General features: G+C 46.3%; 1 protein-coding gene across 1 annotated transcript in view; it reads right to left on the minus strand.

The window, feature by feature from the left end:
* Window positions 1-15,880: 15,880 nt before the first annotated feature.
* Window positions 15,881-23,001, minus strand: part of OARD1 (O-acyl-ADP-ribose deacylase 1) — a 39,004-nt gene continuing 31,883 nt past the window's right edge. The window contains exons 5-6 of the mRNA XM_063453139.1: window positions 17,474-17,586; window positions 15,881-17,380 (exon numbers count right to left, since the gene is read on the minus strand). Of these exons, the coding sequence (XP_063309209.1) occupies window positions 17,278-17,380; window positions 17,474-17,586 (216 nt within the window). The 3' untranslated portion in view covers window positions 15,881-17,277. The remainder of the gene's footprint in view (window positions 17,381-17,473; window positions 17,587-23,001) is intronic.

A 23,001-nucleotide genomic window follows, 5' to 3' on the forward strand; every position in this document is an offset into this window, starting at 1 on the left:
GTTTTATAACGGATATTGATGTTATGCTAATCAGTAGCTCTTTGCCATACCCGCTCCTTCACGGCTCTGACTTTCAATGTTGTCAGAGCACAGGCTGAGAATCTCTGAGCCTGTGCTCTGACTCACTAACTGAGCGCCAGAACCACGAGGGAGAGGATATGATCTGACTGCACCTACTGCTGGTGCGCACCAGTGGACCACCAGCGAATCGTTTAAATTAAATATGCTGGTGTACTCAACTTGTGAGCTGTGTTGGCCGCCGGGCGCCTCTGTTGTCATGGCACCCTGCGTGACCGCACAGCTTGCCCACCCCAACGGCTGGCCCTGCTGACACACACTGATGTTACTACTTAGACATCCCTCAATATTAATACAGAGATGAGAGTAAACACCAATAAACTGTGGAAACAGAGCTGATCCCCCCAAATTTATAAAGGTTTGCTTAGAGGATTTATTCAAGATTAAATCATGCCTCTTCCTCTCTCCCCCATGTGCTGCTCTGTAGGCTGGGAGGAAGTGAAGAGTAATCACAGTCTCCCAGCACAACGCCACCTGTGGCTGCATGGGGAACAGCTGTTTAATGTAATGCTTGCAGGACGGCCAGCTGCCGCAGAACCTCTTTGTTTCCGTCTCTGCAAAGGGCTCCAGGCACTGCTTGTTGTGAGTGTGAGCCACTGTAAATTAGGGGCAGAGGGCACTTGCACTGCGGTCAAGACGGGTCTGGGCAGGAGGAGAGTGCAGTGCAATCAGTGCACTCCCCTCCTGTGGGTCACCAGTAGACTGGTGCACCTGCCCAGGATCAGAGCCGGTGCAAGGATTTTTGCCGCCCTAGACAAAATATAAATTTGCCGCCCCACCCCCATGTGACATCACAATGCCCCACCCATATGATCTGCCATATGAACTAACGCCAGTGCTGCACACAGTGTGTGTTTGCATTAAAAAGCCTGCAGGGACCAGCTATAGACACCAGAACCACTTCATTAAGCTATAGTGTCCCTTTAATTTGAGGTAAATTATAGATTAGTGTCACTAATAATATACCAGATTGCCTACTTACAATTAGAAGAGGATGATGATGGGCTGCAGTTTGGCTCCACTGGTCTGGTGTAGAACAGGACCTCTGGAGGCTGTTTGCAACTGTGGTCACAAAATTCAACGTTCTGGGAGAATTGGAAGCAGCTCCATTTTTTGGGGGCCTCTTACACAGCTCATGGTCTGGGCCCCAGTGCCTGACGGTGAGTATGCCCATAAGGCCCGCTCATAAGTCCACTTATATGTTCCACCCACCCATGAGCTCGCTCACAGGGAGTGGAGTGTGTAGGGGATGTGTTATGTGTTATCTAATATGTGTGCTTATGGTATGTAGTGTATAGGGATACCAGTTTGTGCAGGTGATGCAGTGTGTTTGTGTGTAGTGGAAGCAGTGTGTATTTGTGTATAAGGGATGTATTATGTGTTTCTGGTTGTGTGTGAGGGATGCATTGTGTGAATCTGTGTTTGTATGCATCAGGGATGCAATGTGTGTGTCTGTATGTGTGTGCATTGAGTGTAAGAGATGCATTGTGTTTCTGTGTGTATGTAAGAAAACAGTGTGTGTGTGTTTGCATGTGTGTGTAAGGGTTTGCATTGTATGTTTCTGTGTATGTGTGCAAATGATGCATTGTCTTTGTGTGTAAGGGTTGCATTGTGTGTGTGTGTAATGGATGCATTGTGTGTTTCTCTGTGTGTAAGGGAAGCATGTTCTGTTTCTGTGTATGTATAGGGATGCATTGTGTGTTTCTGTGTATGTATAGGGATGCATTGTGTGTTTCCGTGTATGTATAGGGGTGCATTGTGTGTTTCTGTGTATGTATACGTATGTATAGGGATTGTTTGTGTGTGTGTGTGTGTGTGTGTGTGTGTGCGTAGTGTTAAAGAGCTCCCTGTCTTGCCCCCTGTCCTATAGAGCTGTCCCTTCTGTCCCTTAGAGCTCTCCCCTGCCCCTTAGTGGTCTCTCCTCTCCCCCACCCTCCCCTAGCGGTCTCTTCTCACACTCACCCACCCTCCCTGTGCTCTTCTCATCCCCCCTCCACCCTCCCTGTGTTCTTCTCACTCCTCCCTCTGTGTGTTCTCACCCCCCCGTGTTCTTCTTACACCCCCTCCTCCCTGTGTTCTTCTTACTCCCCCCTTGTTCTTCTTACCCCCTTCTTATTATTAATCCCCCCTTCTTCTTACCCCCCTTCTTCTTCTTACTCCCCCCTCTTCTTCTTACTCCCCCCTCTTCTTCTTACTCCCCCTTCTTCTTCTTACCCCCCTCTTCTTCTTACCCCCTTCTTCTAATTACTCCCCACTCTTGTTCTTACTACCCCCTTCTTCTTCTTACCCCCCTCTTTTTCTTATCTCCCCTCCTTCTTACTTCCCCCTTCTTCTTACTCCCCCCTCTTATTATCCCCCCTCCCCTCTTCTTACTCCCTCTCTTCCATCTTCTTACTCCCTCTCTTCCCTCTTCTTACTCCCCCCCTCCCCTCTTACTCCCACCTCTTCTTACTCCCTCTCTTCCCTCTTCTTACTCCCCCCTCTTCTTACTCCCCCCTCCCTTCTTCTTACTCCCCCTTCTTCTTACTCTCCCCCTCCCCTCTTCTTACTCTCCCCCCTCCCCTCTTCTTACTCTCTCCCCCTCCCCTCTTCTTGCTCTCCTCCCCTCCCCTCTTCTTAGTCTCCCCCCTAACCTCTTCTTACTCTCCCCCCTCTTCTTACTCTCCCCCCTCCTCTCTTCTTACTCTCCCCCCTCCCCTCTTCTTACTCTCCCCCCTAACCTCTTCTTACTCTCCCCCCTCTTCTTACTCTCCCCCCCTCCCCTCTTCTTACTCTCCCCCCTCCCCTCTTCTTACTCTCCCCCCTCCCCTCTTCTTACTCTCCCCCCTCCCCTCTTCTTACTCTCCCCCTCCCCTCTTCTTACTCTCCCCCTCCCCTCTTCTTACTCTCCCCCCTCTTCTTACTCTCCCCCCCTCCCCTCTTCTTACTCTCCCCCCTCCCCTCTTCTTACTCTCCCCCCTAACCTCTTCTTACTCTCCCCCCTCTTCTTACTCTCCCCCCCTCCCCTCTTCTTACTCTCCCCCCTCCCCTCTTCTTACTCTCCCCCCTCCCCTCTTCTTACTCTCCCCCTCCCCTCTTCTTACTCTCCCCCCTCTTCTTACTCTCCCCCTCCCCTCTTCTTACTCTCCCCCCTCTTCTTACTCTCCCCCTCCCCTCTTCTTACTCTCCCCCTCCCCTCTTCTTACTCTCCCCCCTCCCCTCTTTTTACTCTCCCCCTCCCCTCTTTTTACTCCCCCCTCTTCTTACTCTCCCCCTCCCCTCTTCTTACTCTCCCCCTCCCCTCTTCTTACTCTCCCCCTCCCCTCTTCTTACTCTCCCCCTCCCCTCTTCTTACTCTCCCCCCTCCCCTCTTTTTACTCTCCCCCTCCCCTCTTTTTACTCCCCCCTCTTCTTACTCTCCCCCCCTCTTCTTACTCTCCCCCTCCCCTCTTCTTACTCTCCCCTCCCCTCTTCTTACTCTCCCCCCTCCCCTCTTCTTACTCTCCCCCTCCCCTCTTTTTACTCCCCCCTCCCCTCTTTTTACTCCCCCCTCTTCTCTTTTTACTCCCCCCTCTTCTTGCTCTCCCCCCCTCTTCTTACTCTCCCCCCCTCTTCTTACTCTCCCCCTCTTCTTACTCTCCCCCCTCCCCTCGTCTTACTCTACCCCCCCTCTTCTTACTCTCCCCCCTCCCCTCTTCTTACTCTCCCCCCCCTCTTCTTACTCTCCCCCCTCCCCTCTTCTTACTCTCCCCCCCCCTCTTCTTACTCTCCCCCCTCCCCTCTTTTTCTCCCCCCTCTTCTTACTCTCCCCCCTCCCCTCTTTTTACTTCCCCCCTCGTTTTACTCCCCCCCTCCCTTCTTTTTACTGCCCCCCTCCCCTATTTTTACTCCCCCCCTTCCCTTCTTCTTACCCCCCCCCCTTCTTACCCCCTCCCCTGTAGGTGGCCGAGCTGCACTCCGGTCCGCGGTCCCGGCCGGAGTGATAGGAAGGTGCTCAGTGTGCACCTTCCTGTCAGTCCGGCCGGGTACAGGAAACAGAAACTCCTGTTCCGCGCAGAACAGGAGTTTCTGTTTCCTGTACCCGGCCGGACTGACAGGAAGTGCACACTCAGTGTGCACCTTCCCATCACTCCGGCCGGGACCGCGGACCGGAGTGCAGCTCGGCCACCTACAGGGGAGGGAGGGAAAAGCTGTTGCAGCCGTCGCTGTTGCAGCGCTTTACAGAGCGCTCGGCGGCTGCAGCATTTAAAGGGCCGGCCCGCCGCGGCCGGTCCTAAAAGAATTTCGGGCGGCCTGGGGGGCAATTGCCTCCCTGCCCCCCGGCCCAGCCCGCCCCTGGTGAGGGGTGTACTCACTTTTGTGAGATACTGTGTGTGTCGAGTGAATTCAGCCAGGAACAGGTTTGAAAAAAGTGAGTGGCAGAAAGAAAGATTTTCCTTCAACACTTGTTTATGATTATAAATCTGTTCTTAGATGCAGGATAGGCCTATAAGTGCCATCTGGTATCTGAGTCGAGAAAAGACTCGAATAGGTCCCCATAAACTGTTCTTCGTTTGGTAGAGATTCTAATACCTTTTTCATTAAAATCACCAGGATTTCACTGAAAAGTACTGAAGCCGTACAGCGAAAATGAATGGTTGCGCACAGAAAACCACTTGGAGGCAGATCACTTAATTTCAATCATTAGCCTCTTTGTATAAGAGATAGAATCCAGCTGTTTGTTGAGGTGTTGTACCAGTTTGAAAAAAAACCTAGAAGCCTTCATCCCTCCTGGAACGGAATCATAGTCCATTATCCTTTTACTCAGAGAAGTTCCTTTTCCCCTTGTTCTTAAAGGGACACTATAGTCACCTGAACAACTTTAGCTTAAAGGGAATCTCCAGTGCCAGGAAAACAATCCGTTTTACTGGCACTGGAGGTTCCCTCTCCCTCCCACCCCCGGTTACTGAAGGGGTGAAAACCCCTTCAGTCACTTACCTGAGGCAGCGATGATGTCCCTCGTCGCTGTCTCCTCCTCCGTGCCGCTCCTCCTACTGTCTCCGTTGGCATTAGCGCTCCCCATAGGAAAGCATTGAAAAATAATTTCAATGCTTTCCTATGGGGAAATGAGCGACGCTGGAGGTCCTCACACAGCGTGAGGACGTCCAGCGACGCTCTAGCAAAGGAAATCTTTGCTATGATTCAGGAAGTGACCTCTAGTGGCTGTCTAGTAGACAGCCACTAGAGGTGGAGTTAACCCTGCAAGGTAATTATTGCAGTTTATTAAAAAACTGCAATAATTACACTTGTTGGATTAGGAGTAGTAGGAGTTGGCACCCAGACCACTCCAATGAGCAGAAGTGGTCTGGGTGCCTGGAGTGTCCCTTTAATTAAGCAGTTTTGGTGTGTAGAACATGCCCCTGCAGCCTCACTGCTCAGTCCTCTGCCATTTAGGAGTTAAATCCCTTTGTTTATGAACCCTAGTCACACCTCCCTGCATGTGACTTGCACAGCCTTCCATAAACACTTCCTGTAAAGAGACCCCTATTTAGGCTTTCTTTATTGCAAGTTCTGTTTAATTAAGATGTTCTTATCCCCCGCTATGTTAATAGCTTGCTAGACCCTGCAAGAGCCTCCTGTATGTGATTAAAGTTCAATTTAGAGATTGAGATACAATTATTTAAGGTCAATTACATCTGTTTGAAAGTGAAACCAGTTTTTTTTTCATGCAGGCTCTGTCAATCATAGCCAGGGGAGGTGTGGTTAGGGCTGCATAAACAGAAACAAAGTGATTTAACTCCTAAATGGCAGTGAATTGAGCAGTGAGACTGCAGGGGAACAATCTATACACTAAAACTGCTTTATTTAGCTAAAGTAATTTAGGTGACTATAGTGTTCCTTTAAAGTCAAACGGATGTCTATCCTTTTTTACTTAAGGAATCTATTTCAGAGGCTCCATTTCTGTAAAAAAAAAAAAATGCAACATTTTTGTTCCACTTTTTCTTATTTTCGATCTTCTGGTAAAACTTCCTTCCCTTCTGCGGTTTGAACAAGTCATCGAAATGTGACCCAAACAGTTTTCCCTGTTCAAAAGGTATAGCACAAAGGAAGTTATTAGAAGCTGAATCTGCTAACCATTTTCTGAAGCACTCTGCCTTACTTGCTACATTGGAGAGACTTTGTTTAGCAGAAAGATGTAAAGTTTCTGATTAAGAAACTGCCAGGAAGTCTGATGCCATTCTGATATTCTGCAACAGATGAATAGTAAATTAGGGAATCAAGACAACATTTTTGTTCCTTAGCCATGGATGTTCGTGCAAAAGGGCTCAATGCTGTGCTGCTGTAGTAGAAAGCCACTTTCTCAAAGAAGATTCTACTTTGTCTCTGGAATCCTGGAGGCAACTAGAATCCCTAATAGGCGGGTGGTCTACCCCAATTGAGCAATTGGTTCATAAAAAAAAAAAAATTTAATAGAGAAGATGGTACTTCCATACCCTAAGAACAAGATCTTTTAGATTAGGGTGCATGGGGGAAAAAAACAAGCAAACAACCTATAGAGGCATCTTCATATTCCAGAAGGCCTTGCACTACTAGACTCCGATGAAAAATTCAAAGATTTTACTATTACCATGACGTAAAGTCATGATTTTATTAATGACACGGAGGCGAGTATTATGCTGCACTCTTTCTTTATTTCCCTCAGCAGCAAAGAAAAAACTTTATAAATATAACAGTAGTAACATTAACAGTCTTAGGTGTATTCTTCCTAGTAACAGGAACAGCCAATCAGGAACAGCCAATCAGGTTCCACTTCTCCAGCATAATAGGCTCTGTCAGCCAATCCTGTTCCTCTTTATTTGCAGTCCCGAAGTAGTAAAGTGTCCAACCGAACATAAAACTGTACATGAAGGAGTTTTCCGTTTCGATGTAGGGTAGATTAGGCTGTAAAAGAGGAGAAATATGGCATCAAACTGGGTGTATGCATAATCATAGGTATTTGAGCTAGTGTTTGGTCAATGTTTGTCCAAGGGGATATTATTTAATCTGTATATACTGGTGAACATATAGACAAAAGACTATCATAGTGAAGACTCACCTGGTTGCAAGTATAACTGTAATTTAATAGTCTGTTAAAATGACTTACCGTAGGTTAACTTACCCAACTCCCGTCTACCTTTCCACCGTCGTCGGGTGGGAGGGAGGGATAATACTCGCCTCCGTGTCATTAATAAAATCATGACTTTACGTCATGGTAATAGTAAAATCTTTGAATTTTATTAAGACACGGAGGCTCCTATTATGCTGGTTTAAAGCTGAGAAACCACCGTTCCTGCGAAGTGTTGTATTGGTTTGAAGTAGAAATCACGGAAGGTGGTTTCTGAGGACCAGTCGGCTGCTTTCAAAATGTCTTCCAGGCGACAACCCATGGCAGAGGCCTTGGAAGCCATTGCTCCTCTTATGGAGTGAGGAGAAAATATGGAGGTGTCAATTCCTGCCGTAGTCATGAGCCACTTGACCCAGCGGGCTAGAGTTGTAGTAGACACCGGTAGGTGTGGTCTTTGGAAAGAGATGAAGAGTTCATGTTTATTTGGGTCCCGCAACGTCATGGTGCGCATTTCGTAGAGTTGTAGGCATTTAACCGGGCATAAGAGAGGCTTGTCAGGAAAGGCTGGGTATGTCACTCTCTTTGTCGAGCTTTTAGTTCTCCGTGATATATCAAAAGTGACCCCTTCTGGCGTGTAGGACCGTGCGGTGATGTCTAATGCTCTAACATCTGAGACCCTTTTGCAGGATATGAGGCATAGGAGCATGACCAGTTTTGCCGACAGTTGTTTCAACGATAGTGATGCATTATCCGGCCAAGATTCGAGGAAAAGGAGGATAGTGGAGACGTCCCATAGCACTGAATAGCGTGGTAGTGGGGGTCGTGCAAATCTGATGCCACGTATGAGACGGCATACCAATGGGTGGCGTCCTACCGGTGCGCCATTGATGCCTTGGTGTGCGGCCGAAATGGCCGATCTGTAGAGGTTCACCGTACGGTATGCTCTGCCGTTTTCAAATAATGAAGTTAAGAACTGCAGGATCGAATTCAGAGGAGCCGATATGGGATCCAGGTTCCGTTCCATGCTCCAATTGTGCCATTTGCTCCAAGCAGATTTATAAGCTTGTCTCGTGCCGGGTGCCCATGCGCTCTCGAGAAGTTGGAGAGTTGATTCCGAAACCCCTTCGATTGAGTAGGGTTCCCGGAAACCAGCCATGCCGTGAGGTGCAGTAATTCCTGTTGAATCAAGGGGTGAGGGGACCCGTCCGGGTCTTGGAGGAGATAGTCGAAGTGTGGGAGAGTGCGGGGTATGTCTACCGCCATTTCCAACAGAGAAGGAAACCATGGTTGAGACGGCCATAATGGTGCCACGAGCACTGTTGTTCCCATCTGTTGCCGTAGGTGTAATAGGCATCGGGGAATCAACGCAAAGGGAGGAAACGCGTAGTTCCTTGTGTAGGACCAGTCTTGGGTAAATGCATCTGTTGCCAGTGCTTCTGGGTCTGGTTTCCAACTGAAAAATCTGGGAAGTTGTTTGTTCAAACGGGAGGCGAACAAGTCCTTGTCCAGAGGGCCCCATAGGGATTGGATGTCTTGAAAGACCCTGGGATCCAAGTGCCAGTCGCTGGAATCCCTGAGGTGCCTTGAGTACCAATCCGCCGTTGTATTGCAGAGGCCCGGGATGTACTCTGCTGTGACTGAGATGCCCTGTGCCAGGCAGAACTGCCAAAAGTCTCGTGCCAGATTCGCCAGGACCTTGGATTTCGTCCCGCCCAAGTGATTTATATAGCGGACTGCCGATATGTTGTCCATTTTCAATAGGATGGCACATCGGGCTTGAGTCGTTGAGAAACTGCGGATTGCAAAAGAACCGGCCAGAAGTTCTAGGCAATTGATGTGAAGCGTAGATTCCATTTCGGACCATCTGCCACCTGTAGAGATATTGCCACAGCGTGCACCCCAACCGTGCAAGCTCGCATCGGATTCTATTACTATGTCTGGTGTGGTGCCGAAAATGGCCCGGCCATTCCATGCTTCCATATGGGAGAGCCACCATCTGAGTTCTGTTTTTGCCTCTGTGTCCAGAGAGATCATGTCCGTGTATGAGGACCCGTCTCTCAGATGAGAGGCTTGTAGGCGCTGTAGCGCTCGATAGTGTAGAGGGCCCGGGAAGATGGCCTGGATGGAGGCCGCCAAGAGGCCAATCACTCTCGCCAATTGTTTTAGGGAGATCAGGGGAATCTTCAGAGTGCGTCTGATTTCCTTCTTTATGGTGGCCAATTTCGCAGTCGGTAAGTGTAGTGTCTGTAGAGTAGAGTCCACGACGAGGCCCAAGAACTCTATGCGTTGTGTAGGGGTCAGGATGGACTTTTTCCCATTGATCAGGAAACCCAGGTTCTGTAAGAAATTCTGAGTCCACGTCAGGTGGGTCTTGATAATGTGGTTGGATTGACCCATGATGAGGATGTCGTCTAAGTAGATTATTAGACGAACCCCTCGACTTCGAAGTAGGGCCACCACGGGTTTCAGGAGCTTCGTGAAACACCATGGGGCTGAGGATAGTCCGAATGGGAGGCAGGCGAATCTCCATTTTCTTCCTTGCCATATGAATTGGAGGAAGTTTTGGTGTTGACGTGCGATTGGTATAGTGAGGTAGGCATCCTGTAGGTCTAACTTGACCATCCAATCCGACGGTTGGAGGAGATCTCGGAGGCAGTGTATGCCTTCCATTTTGAAATGGTTGTAGGCAATAAAAGTGTTGAGCTGTTTCAAGTTTATCACTGGGCGGACGCCGCCGCCTTTCTTGGCAACTAGGAATAGGTTGCTCACATAGCCTGGGGTAGTTATCGGAATCTCTAAGATGGCTTGTTTGTGTGCCAATTCTGAGACCTCCTTGGAAACAAGGGAGGCGTCTTGTTGGGAGAATAACATTCCCCGTGGTGGGGAGATTTGTACTGGGAGGGACAAGAACTCTAAGGAATACCCTCTTACCTTGTTCAATACCCAGGCATCTGATGAAATGTGTGACCATACATGGAAAAAATGTCGGAGTCTGCCCCCCACTGCCCCTAGGGAAGAAGGAAGTAGGAGATGACTTACCATAAGGTCGTCTGCTTGGTCTGGTGCCACGTGATCCACGAGCAACCCATGGCCGCCCACGTTGTGGGAAGAAGGCCGGGGTGTTGCGGTGCTCCGTGAAGGAGGTTTGTCCAGTGTAGGAGCCTCGGTTCTGTCGGAATGAACCCCTGTTAACACGGCCGGACAGACGGCTCCTGGCTCTTCCGGCCCCACCAAAAACCTTAGGGTGGAAAACTCTGCGCATGTTTGATTGCGCCTTGTCTAGGGCAGTAAAAGTATGTACAAAGGAGCCAAGCTCCTTGACAAAATTGTCTCCGAACAGGAGACCACGGGCCTGGGTGCCCGGCTCGGTAATAGCCATATTTACCAATTTTGGCTCTATCTTTAATAAGATCGCCTTGCGACGCTCTGTGGCTATCGCACAGTTGGCATTGCCGATCAGGCAAATTACTCTTTGAATCCAACCACTTATGGCGGTACGATCTAAGTCTTGGTCGTTTTCGACCATATCAAATATTTTGGTTGCTGGGCCCAATATATCCAGTAATTTATCCTGGCAATTGCGCAGGGAGAAATCAAGGCCCTTATTAGGCTTCCAGCCAGTCTTGCCCAGGAATTGGACGATTTTTGGGTCTACTGCAGGTGTTCTGCAGGCCTCGTCCGGGACAGTAGGGCGTGGGCATTCTGCCCGTAGCTTATTGCGTGTTGCCTTATTTAAAGGCTTGCGAGTCCTTGATGCAACGTATTTGGCCACATGGGCCGAAGGGGACCAGTCTGCTGACCTTGGATGACGTAGGTCATCGGGGTCGAACAGGGGTTCCCCATAGGGGTCAACTAATTTGTTTGCATCGTCTGGGACCTTAAGCTCCATGTCAAAAGATTCAGATGGAGGCGTATTATGCTCTCTGAGGCCATGGTCTTCGACCAGATCATCGGATTCGGGATCCGCTGGATCCTCAGTATCCATGCAGTTTTCCTCTTCAATCTCGCTGAGATCTGACTCAGAATCTAGTTGGGCTTTTGCCCGTTTCCATAACCTAGCCGATTTTGCCCGGCTAGTGGCTCTTTTGCGCGGTGGTATGTTAGGCGCGCCATCTGTGACAGGTTTGTAGCTGTCCATCTGTGAGATTGAAGAGTGTTTGGTTTTTGCAGTGGCCTTACGACCAGTGAGAGGTTGTGAAGGGACCACTACTGGCAAGGCCTGGGTAACGGTCGGCTGAGCCGATTTCTGTGCCTCAAGCAGAGCCTGTGTAAGCGTCTGTGAGAAAGATTCAGACATCAATCCCATGGCCGATGTGAGGGCCTTAGTCATAACATGAGACATAGTGTCGTCAATCAGAGACTGCATATCAGCAGTGGGAGCAAAATCAGCAGGGTTAGCCGCTCCAATTTCAGATACCCCTGTGGGTGTTTTAACACTCCCTGGTTTGGTGACAAGGGACCCAGAAGGGGTGGGTAAATCTTTCTCACCAGGCATGCTTAGTATGACACTGGTAGTAATAATAAAATCTGAGCTGAAACTAAAATGGGTTGATTAACCCAAAGGAAAACAATATACCTTAAGAACAAAATTAATTACTCACATAAACTTCAAACTAACAGCAGTATTGAAGGTTCACAGGTAAATAGGAAAATAGCAAGGAGGGAGCAAAGAGCCGTCCGACCGCCACTACAGCTTTAACCCAACTCCGAGGACCGGACGTTGGGGGTAGAGCTGTGTGAGAGCGCGGGAAGGCAAAGAAAATGGCTGCCGCGGGCGGCAGAAAAGGAAAGAATAGGAAAGAATAGGAAGATTTAGCCGGTAAGTTGTGCTCGCGGCGAATGTGTAGATCACTATAAAGTGTACACATTCCAGCGCCGCGAGCAGGGAACCGGCATCTGAGCTCCGTGAGTTCCGCGGTTATGGCGGTCACTCACGGCGCCAGTAAAGAAATGGGGGCGCGAAGCGCCGAGTGCGGTTCCAGTCGGCGTCCCCGAGTCGCTCGTTAAACTAGGCTCTGGGGACAGGCTGGACCGCGGAAAGGATTAAAGTCAAGAAAATAGAAGGAATCAATAAATGAATTAAAATACAATAACGGTATAATACTAATAGTAGTAATAATAATGAATAGTAATAACAATAATAGTTAATAATAGTAAAATGATAATAATAATGATATATTAATCCCACAGTTAAGGAGCTGAGGGATCAGGTATACTTAACTGAGGGAGCAGCAAAGAAAGAGGAACAGGATTGGCTGACAGAGCCTATTATGCTGGAGAAGTGGAACCTGATTGGCTGTTCCTGATTGGCTGTTCCTGTTACTAGGAAGAATACACCTAAGACTGTTAATGTTACTACTGTTATATTTATAAAGTTTTTTCTTTGCTGCTGAGGGAAATAAAGAAAGAGTGCAGCATAATAGGAGCCTCCGTGTCTTAATAAAATTGGAATCTTCAGTGACAGACTCACAAAATGAGGACTCAGAATTAATATATGTAACCTCAAAATGCCTTCATTACGAATTGGAGATTTCCCAGTCTCAGACTTGTTAGTTGGTTCAGCCTGTGGTGATAACTGTGTGATTGCATGGCAGCTGATTTTTTGCCCAAAAACGTTTGATGTGAACGGATTAGGAAACATACAACCAAAAAAAGGGAAGGTGTACTAAACACTACCCAAACCAGTGGAACATGTAAGGTGCATTGTAAAACACCTACCCTTGGTCAGGGACAAGGAAATAGCGCTTAGAAAAAAGGGAATAAAGGCAAAGGCCAATAGTGTAAAATCATAGGAAACTAGGATATACAAAAAAAGTGTGCAATGGTCCAACTAACGTGGAACAGAGACTTCCAAGATTTAGGCTCAGACCCTCTTCTGTCCGCTCAAATAGCATATGTTAGGTGAAGACGTAAAATAAATAAATGGTTCTCTGGTGTAGTATGTTTGCATCAAAGTTGGACATATCATGTTACAACAAATACTGCTTACCTTGTATAGAGCACTCTGAACCTGGCTCTAGGTGGTAACGCTCTGTGCCTATAAGGGGGCACAACCCTTCTTTGCAAAGCAAGCAGGCAGGAGTAGCTGAATGGACTAAAAAACAATAGAAAAATGACTATGTCCTTGCTGCTTTTCACTTTGCTATTTGCACATAGCTTTTGTTTTATTGAATTATTTAGCACTGAAATTAAAAAGCAGCAATTGCCAGAACAATTTCACAGCGATTAAACAGACACTTCAAGTTTGGGCGGGGTCTATGCACTAAACAGTTATTTTTTGTATCTGGGCAGTGGAGTGTCTCTTTAAGCCTTTCCAGCTAACTTAGAATCTTCTTTTAGCCGTCCGGCTGGGCTGCACACAGGTGGAACAGATTAGATGCATTGAATTGGAAGACATTTTTCCTCTCAGCAGATTTTACAGCTGAAGTAGAAAAAAAAAAAGCAAAATGTCTTACCTTAATGGCCTCTAAGTGTGCTGTAGGGCTGGTGACAGAACACTGCAACAGGACTGAGAGCACTTGGCAAACAGTTGCTGCTGGGTTTTGACATCCTCCATGGTCCTGGAAACCGTAAAAAACACGTAAAATTTTTCCGACTGATTTTGGAGATTGCATTGCGCATGCGCACCACGATCTAGTGGAACGCATCGCAATCTGTGTTTACCGCTGCCAGGCCTCCCACCCTGTGCACAGAGCGCACCTTGCCATTTCCGGCACCTGGCTCGGCATTTGGTGGAAAGAGTAGAATGTGGAACACAGACACCTGGCGAGTGTTCCATCTAGGAGCAGAGGAGAGTGCCAGACCCATTCTGCATCCTCTGAATCAGCCCAGACAGAGCCCTCTTCAGCCGCAGTCGACTCACCTTATCCTGGAGACACAAAAGTGAGTGCCTGCTATCCTGCCAAAGGCAGGCAGAGAACTAAATTTTAGGTGTTTAGCTGCTTTTCCTGTCCAGACTCTAGTATATCCCATGTGTAGTGCACTGCCTCTAATCTGGATGGAAAGGTTATATTTTTTTTTATTTCAGGACAGGGTTGGGATTTAGTAGGGGTGGTTATAAGTTTGGGATCCAGATCCATTCCAATAAGTTCAGTAAAATAGACAAACACTGAAGTAGACATGCATAGAAAACATCCTACATCTTAAAACTAAAAAAAAAACTGAATACCATATTTTATTGCAAATGAAGAGTAGTCAATTTGAAAATAGCATATTAATAATTTATTTATTTCCAATCTCATTCTATAATTATCTGTACATTTGTAATAACAGTAACTTTCAAAAATATATATTGATCATTTTATAGTCAATTCCTGCAGTAAACAAATCTTGCAGGAAAATAATCTGCAAAACGGATTATGAATTCAGATTAAAGTATGCAACAGTGGAGAACAAATTGTCTATTGTAGCTGTCCAACGCCCTCCTTCACCTTATGGATAAAAAACTGGTAGAACGAATAAACTAAAATACAGTGAGAAAAGCACACATTTACAATTGCATATATAATTGTTTAGGATCATCAATCCCTATACTCCCATTCCCACAATACTCTTTAATCTTCTTAGTGGCATATACCATCTAAACTTTGTGGAGGACCTTTGCAAGCTTTAAAGATGAAAAACATTATGTGTCCCATAGTCTGTCTTAATATTATACATTCTTGTCTTGGCTGTCTTCCCAAATTACTGCAACCCACAGGAAGAAAAAAAAAAAGGAGAGAGAAAAAAAAAAAGATACATATTAATACAATAACTTGACAAATGTTTCCTTTTGAAAATTAGTGACTTTTTATATACTACATTGTCAACATTCATTGCTGACCATTCAACTTTATAGAACCTTTCAGGCAAGCATGTCAAACTCAAAGGCTAACACGGGTCAAATAAATAAGGTTTACGTTGATGTGGGCTACAAAAAAAAAAAAAAAAAGTCCAGTTTTCATAGAAACTTTGTTTTATTTAGAAAAGTACAGTATAAAAAAAAGTTGCCTAACTGATACTGGATGTCCTCATGCTCATAGGGCTTCAAAGTAAACAAAAGAGCGAGTTTAGTTATATGCAAAAGAACGTCTCCTTAAAATAATGTTTCAGTCCAACTACATTGACATATTAAGAAAGGTTTATTTAGTGAGACTGAAATGGTGAATGCATGCTGTTGCACAGCTGTAAAAAACAAATTACGTTATCTTGTTGATTTTAAAGTCCTATTAGTGTGTTCTTCACTTTGGCTGAGATCATCAAACTTAGTAGAGGTGGTTATAAGTTTGGGATCCAGATCCATTCCAATAACAAATCCAATACACTGCGCCCCTCTCTCTACTCTAATACACTGCCCCCATCACCTAATCCAATACACTGGCCCTTAATCTAATACACTGCCGCTCCTCCCTCCACTCTAATTTAATACACTGCCCCTCCTATAGGCAGCCTATAGATGAGTGAAGTGAGGCATGGGGGGCAGCCTATAGATCAGGGAAGTGAGGCATGGGGGGGGCAGCCTATAGATCAGGGAAGTGAGGCATGGGGGGGGGCAGCCTATAGATCAGGGAAGTGAGGCATGGGGGGGGGCAGCCTATAGATCAGGGAAGTGAGGCATGGGGGGGGGCAGCCTATAGATCAGGGAAGTGAGGCATGGGGGGGGCAGCCTATAGATCAGGGAAGTGAGGCATGGGGGGGGCAGCCTATAGATCAGGGAAGTGAGGCATGGGGGGGGCAGCCTATAGATCAGGGAAGTGAGGCATGGGGGATCCACCTACAGATCAAGTAAGTGAGGGATGGGGGGGGAGGAAGACAGCCTATAGATCAGGTGAGTGATGGGGGGAGGTAGCCTACAGAAAGGGTCAGCAAGGAGCAGGAAGGTAAAATAAGAGAAGGAGCAGAAAGGAGAAGAAACAGAAATGAGCAGGAAGGGACATCAAGGAGTAGAAAGGGACAGCGAGGAGCACAAAAGGTAGAGAAGGGGAGAAGGAGCAATAAGGAGCAAGAAGGGTCAGCAAGGAGCAAGAAGGGTCAGCAAGGAGCACAACGGTAAAGTAGTAGTAGTAGTAGTAGTAGTAGAAGGAACAGAAGTGAGCCTGAAGGGGCAGAAGGAGTACAAACGTAAAGTAGGAGCAGAAATTAGCAGGAAGGGACTGCAAACAGCAGAAAGGGACATAAGGAGCACAAAGGTAAAGGAGCCGAAAGAATCAGAAGGAGCACAAAGGTAAAGGAGCCGAAAGAATCAGAAGGAGCACAAAGGTAAAGTAGGAGAAGAAGCAGAAAAGTGTTGCAAGGAGCAGAAAGGCATCAGAAAGAGAAAGGAGCAGAAGGGGAAGCAAAATAAGCAGAAAGTAGCAGAAAGGTAAAAGAGCAGAAGGAGCCATGGAGGAGAGAAGACAGTGTCAGAAGAAAAAGAAGACTGTGGAGAAAAGGAGATTGGAGCGCTATAGTGTCAGGAATACAAACATTGATACTATGTAGCCTAGGTGTGCACAGTATCAATTGGACTATTCTGGGCATTTTTTAGCTGGATAGTAGTTTGGGTCTGGATGTGTTTTGACACATCTTTTCCATTAAGAGAGATAGGGGTAGAGAGAGTGATGTTGTGAGAAGATAGAAGTCTTGTAGAAACCTTCTCTTCTCAAAGTGAATTTGTGGGTGAAGGAGGGAAGATGCCATACCTAATTTTGTCAATAAAGTAATATGAAAAAATAAATAAAAATAAACTTGGCTTGTGTGGTTCGTGTTTGGTGGTTTGCAGCAAGGCATAGTAGGGATTTAAAAGTGTTGAAAAAGGTGGTTTTGGTTATGAGAGTACGTGTGGACGAGGGAGGTAAAAGTAGATGTAGCCTTAATCTCTCTCTAAATATATCTAACTATTCTGCTAGTTCGTTCTAGACAAATTTCTTCTGAACATTATTACTGGTAGGCTGGGATAGAACTGGCCATGGAGAAAAATGGACACTGTCGTGAATAATACAAATGATTGATGTCCACTTTCTTAAACAGCTTTAGGTTTTCAGTATCATATTCATTCTTGCTGTATAAAGGGCCAGATCATGTATTTAATTACAATATTTACAAACAAGTAAAAAGTGATTGAATCTCGACTGTTTTATGAATACCATAGCATCAACGTTGTCAGCAGCGCCATTAAGTCACAGGGTATAGACAGAGATCTGTATGTTTGTGTCTCTGAAGGTTTCCTGTAAAATAGAGAAGACCTCTTTCCACTCGAGGCGATCTAAGCCACATCCAATTCTGACAGAGAAGAAAGGAAATAAATGTAGAATATAAGATGTGAAATAGGGTCAACAAGGACATGGCATTTTGAAAACAGAATAAACTAGTTACCTAGGCATGGAAAGTCTAGTAACATTATTACACACAGCATGTTGTTTCATGGCTTGTAGACTTAGAGTAAAATCCTCGTATGTTGGCTTTCCTGATGCTTTATCCTTTGTAATCTGCAATATGAGGAGAAAATATAGTAGTCATTTATCTTGCTCTACTATATCTATATATTTACTTGTGGTATGGGCATTATTGGCGTAATGGTTAGATGACATTTAACATCATAGTTAATAACACCATCGGTTGTGGTGTGCTGGAACCGACAAGGCAGTAGGCCTGTAATAAAGAGGGCAAAAAGAAGTGTACCATACAAAATATATTCGTTCTACCATACCTCAAAATGACTTGGATTAGTCACAAATGCCTGACAAATCCATAACCTTTTCTGATGTATGTAATGTATAAGTGGGTGAGGTGTTGGGTAGAGACAGTTCCCCAGTAACTTGGGAACTTGAGACATACCACTATATAAAGCCACCATTAGTTTGATCCATATAACATACCAGCAGGCTAGCTATTGCAAAGTGGCAAAGAGTTTAACTAATGAGAGTGACAGGTCAGGCCCTGCTAATTGCCAAGTGGAGTGAGAGGCTCTATCTATAAGTTGGCCCGAGGAGAGGTAGAGGCCACCGAAACGCGGGTGGCGGGGTAATGGCCTCTCGGGGACTACGAAAACATAAGATAGAATGGGAGTGACAGATGAGGCCCTCCCTTTGCAACAATGCGAGGTGAATAACTATGCGTTTGGCCAATGGTATCGCCCTCAGAGTATGAGGATGGGTGTTGGCCTCTCGGAACCACTAGACTATGGCATAGAGGACAGAAACCTACCATAGTGGGCACCTAGATCCCTAACAACCAGTACTATCTGCTAATAGGGGACCTCTGAGTGGGCCGGGTTGTGGACCCAATCCGACTGGAGTCTTCGGCTGTATGCCTCTGCATGGGCCAGATTGTGGATCCATTTAGACAAGTGACTGAGAACGTATGCTTCTGCGTGGGCCAGATCAAGGACCCATGTAGAACAGTGACCGAGAACGCATGCTCCAGCGTGGGCCAGATTGCGGACCGAAATAAGGGAAAGTGACCTACCCCACTGGACGACACGAGGCAAAAAAGGCAAACACTGCCAGGAAGGATGAGCTCCTCGGCAGGACAACGGTTGACAAGGCGTGTCACCCAGATAAGTGAAACCTGGGTATAAACCATAGAGGAGGGAAACAGAGGAGGGTATAGGAACATGGCAAAAAATAAGTACAAAAACACGACCAACCCAGAAAAGACAAAAAGGAACAGAACCAACCGGTGAACCAGGACAAGGGACAGAGACCCAGTGACAAGAGTACACCAGCAAGAACGCCAGAGGCGTAATAGAGCGAACCGACACGATGAAAACACCAAATAAGGGAACGGATAGGCAAACACCAGACTAGCGACCAGGGGTGCCCCAGACAGTAAAACTAAACGCGGAAATGGAACAGTCAAACACTACATGCAGAGAGTCACTAGAAACAGCACAAGACACACAGCTGAGACACAAAAAACACCAACACAAAGACAACCAGTAAGAAGCACAGCAAGAGACATACCGTAACAATATAACAAGTGAAAGAAATACGCACCCACGACATAAATATACAACATGCAAAACCAAACCAAGACATTTATAAAAGTATAAATAAATCATATCACCAAGGTCTAGACAGCACAGCACCCCACCTAGCAAAACCCCTTGCCCCATTACCCCCGTGCCTCCAGCAGCCACCCAAGTGGGGGGGAAGAGGAGCCGTCATCCAAGGAGGAGGGAGAGACACACAGCGAGAGACACACAGTGAGAGACGGGGAGCCCGACCAACGCCAGGGATACCTAGCCGGACCAACCAAAAAAAGACGAGGCGCACTGCCCCCCACTGGAACGAGGACAGACCACCCTGCCAGCCAGCCAGGAGCCCGGGAACCGCCGGCAAAGATAAAGTGTAGGGAGAAGCAGCGCAATGGGGACCCCGGGAGGGCGAGTGAGAGTGCAGACACCCGGGCAACCGTGAAGGAGGAGGAACAACCAACCAGCGAAACAGAACCCCAGCACATCAAGTAACACACAGCAAGGTGCCCAGACCAGGAACTGAAGCCAACACGCGGCAAGTCTAAACGTGAAACCTTTAGCAGCATGCGTCAGACCCCGCGTTTAAGCGGCCGGGGGTTGGAGAGAGGCGTTAGGACAGGAAATGACAGCGCGGTGCAGGAGAGATGGAAGGGACCTGAGCAACCGGCCCACACGGTGTACAGAGAGGCACCCATCAGGCCAACTCACCGTTCAGCGATCGGACCCCGCGAAACAGACAGGCGCATGGCAGCAGCAGGACCTCCGCAAAGCAACGGCACAGTGAAACCACGAGGGAGATTAAATCCAGCGGTCGGCACATGCGAAGATAAAGAAAAGCAAGGCAGAACCCTAACATAGTATTTTTTTCCCCATTTTAAGACACATTATGTATCTTTCACATTATATAATATTTTTAGGATAGGGTTAAGGTATTCGAGGTTAAATTTATTGCAGGGTAGTATAGGGGTTAGGGTTTTGTGTAGTCTAGCATAGGGTAGAATAGTTTAAAGTTTAATGAACATTTTGTACATATGTCTTACAATTCTGTAATTGGACACTCTACACTTGAAGTGGTCCTGATTTAATTAACCCCTTAGTGACCAGACGGTTTTTCAATTTTCTTACCGTTAAGGACCCGGGCTGTTTTTAAATTTCTGCGTTGTTTGTGTCTAGCTGTAATTTTCCTCTTACTCATTTACTGTACCCACACATATTTTGTACAGTTTTTCTAGCCACTAAATAGTCTTTCTAAAGATTCCATTATTTTCATCATATAATTTACTGAAACAAAAAAACAAAAATATGACATTTTCTAATTCTGACCCCCAAATCTGTTACACATCTACAACCACCAAAAAACACCAGTGCTAAATAGTTTCAAAATGTTGTCCTGAGTTTAGAAATACCCAATGTTAACATGTTCTTAGCAAGTTATAGGGCTATAGGTACAAGTAGGACATTCCTGTTTCAAAATAAATATTTTTCAAATGTATCAATAGTGACATTGTAACACTGTTATCTATCATAATCTCTGAATCACACCTCATATGTACATATTTTTTTAAAGTAGACAACCCAGGGTATTGAACATGGGGTAAGTCCAGTCTAGTTAGCATTTATATTTGTATGTGTGTGAAAAATGCAAAAACAATTATGAACGCTAACTTTGGCCAGTGTTTGTGGCTTAGTAGCTATTAAAAAAGACTGACCATTCCCTATTTGCAATACACTGAGTTGTCTTCTTTTGCAAATGCCATCATGGGATTAATTCTCATTCCTGGGCTACCATACGGTCTCAAAGACAATATAACCAATCTGGCAAATTTCAATGTTAAAAAATGGAAAATCAAGCCTTATATTTAACCTTGTAACTTTCAAAAACACTATAAGACCTGTAAATGGGGGGGGGGGGGGGGGGGGGGGGTACTGTTCTACTCGGGAGACTTCACTGAACACAAATATTAGGGTTTCAAAATAGTAAAACGTATCACAGCAATATCATCAGTGAAAGTGCTGTTTGTGTGTGAAAAATGCAGAAAACATCAATTTCACTGAGAATATAATCGCTGTGATATGTTTTACTGTTTTGAAACACTAATATTTGTGTTCATGGAAGTCTCCTGAGTAAAACAGTACCCCCCATGTACAGGTTTTAGGGTGTCATGGAAAGTTACAGGGTTAAATACAGTGCTAGCAAATTAAATTCGCTGGACTTTTGGCCTGGGTTGTCAGGCAGGTCCCTCAAATTGCAATCAATAAAATTACTTAATTATGTAAAAACATTACATAAATATGCACGTAGAATTTAAATAGATATACATATTTATATATTTGAAGGCTACGTGTATATTTATGAAATTATTTATGGAATAATGTATATGGCTCTTCACAAACTTCAAATGCAACAGTCAGGATAAAATAGTACTGCAGTTTATTGTCACTTTCCACAATTTATACAAGGTTGTGCTCTCCCATAAAATAAAACAAAAAGAAAATAAATCCTACTCCAACTTGGAGACTTACTAAACAACAGTGTTACTAACTATCCAACTGGCCAGCTAATCTGGTTCCCACTATCACAGCAGTTCCAGTAAGACTATCACACTCAGCACTCTCACACCCATCACACTCAGCACTCTCACACCCATCACCCCCAGCACTCTCACACCCATCACACTCAGCACTCTCACACCCATCACCCCCAGCACTCTCACCCCAGCACTCTCACCCCAGCACTCACCCACAGCATACACAGCACTCTCACACCCATCACACACAGCACTCTCACACCCATCACACACAGCACTCTCACACCCATCACACACAGCACTCTCACACCCATCACACTCAGCACTCACACCCATCACACTCAGCACTCACACCCATCACACTCAGCACTCACACCCATCACACTCAGCACTCTCACACCCATCACACTCAGCACTCTCACACCCATCACCCCCAGCACTCTCACACCCATCACCCCCAGCACTCTCACACCCATCACCCCCAGCACTCTCACCCACAGCACTCTCACCCCCAGCACTCTCACCCACAGCACTCTCACCCACAGCACTCTCACCCACAGCATACACAGCACTCTCACACCCATCACACACAGCACTCTCACACCCATCACACACAGCACTCACACCCATCACACTCAGCACTCACACCCATCACACTCAGCACTCACACCCATCACACTCAGCACTCACACCCATCACACTCAGCACTCACACCCATCACACTCAGCACTCTTACACTCAGCACTCTCACCCACATAACACTCAGCACTCTCACACCCATCACACTCAGCACTCTCACACCCATCACACTCAGCACTCTCACACCCATCACACTCAGCACTCTCACACCCATCACACTCAGCACTCTCACACCCATCACACTCAGCACTCTCACCCACATCACACACAGTACTCTTACACACATCACACTCAGCACTCTCACACACAGCACTATCACACTCAGCACTCTCACACCCATCATACACAGCACTCTCACACACATTACAAACAGCACTGTCACACACAGCACTCTCACACACCACATTTTTACACACATCACACACAGCATTCTCACACACACCACTTACCGCACCCTCACATACCACTTACCACACCCTCACACACAGCACCCCTCACACACAGCATCCATCACGCACACATACTGCACCCCTCACATACACACAGAACCCCCCCCAACACACTGCACCACACACATACACAATAGTTCCAAACACACACATATATATACATACACACACACACACAGCACCCCTCACACATACTGCACCCCTAAACACATTACATTCCAGACACACACTAGATCCCTTACCCAACTCTGGATCATCTACACACATATAAACACTAGATCCCTATATACACTCTGAATCCGTTATAAA

This window comes from Pelobates fuscus, chromosome 1 (assembly GCF_036172605.1).
Source record: "Pelobates fuscus isolate aPelFus1 chromosome 1, aPelFus1.pri, whole genome shotgun sequence".
Taxonomy (NCBI): Eukaryota; Metazoa; Chordata; class Amphibia; order Anura; family Pelobatidae; genus Pelobates; species Pelobates fuscus.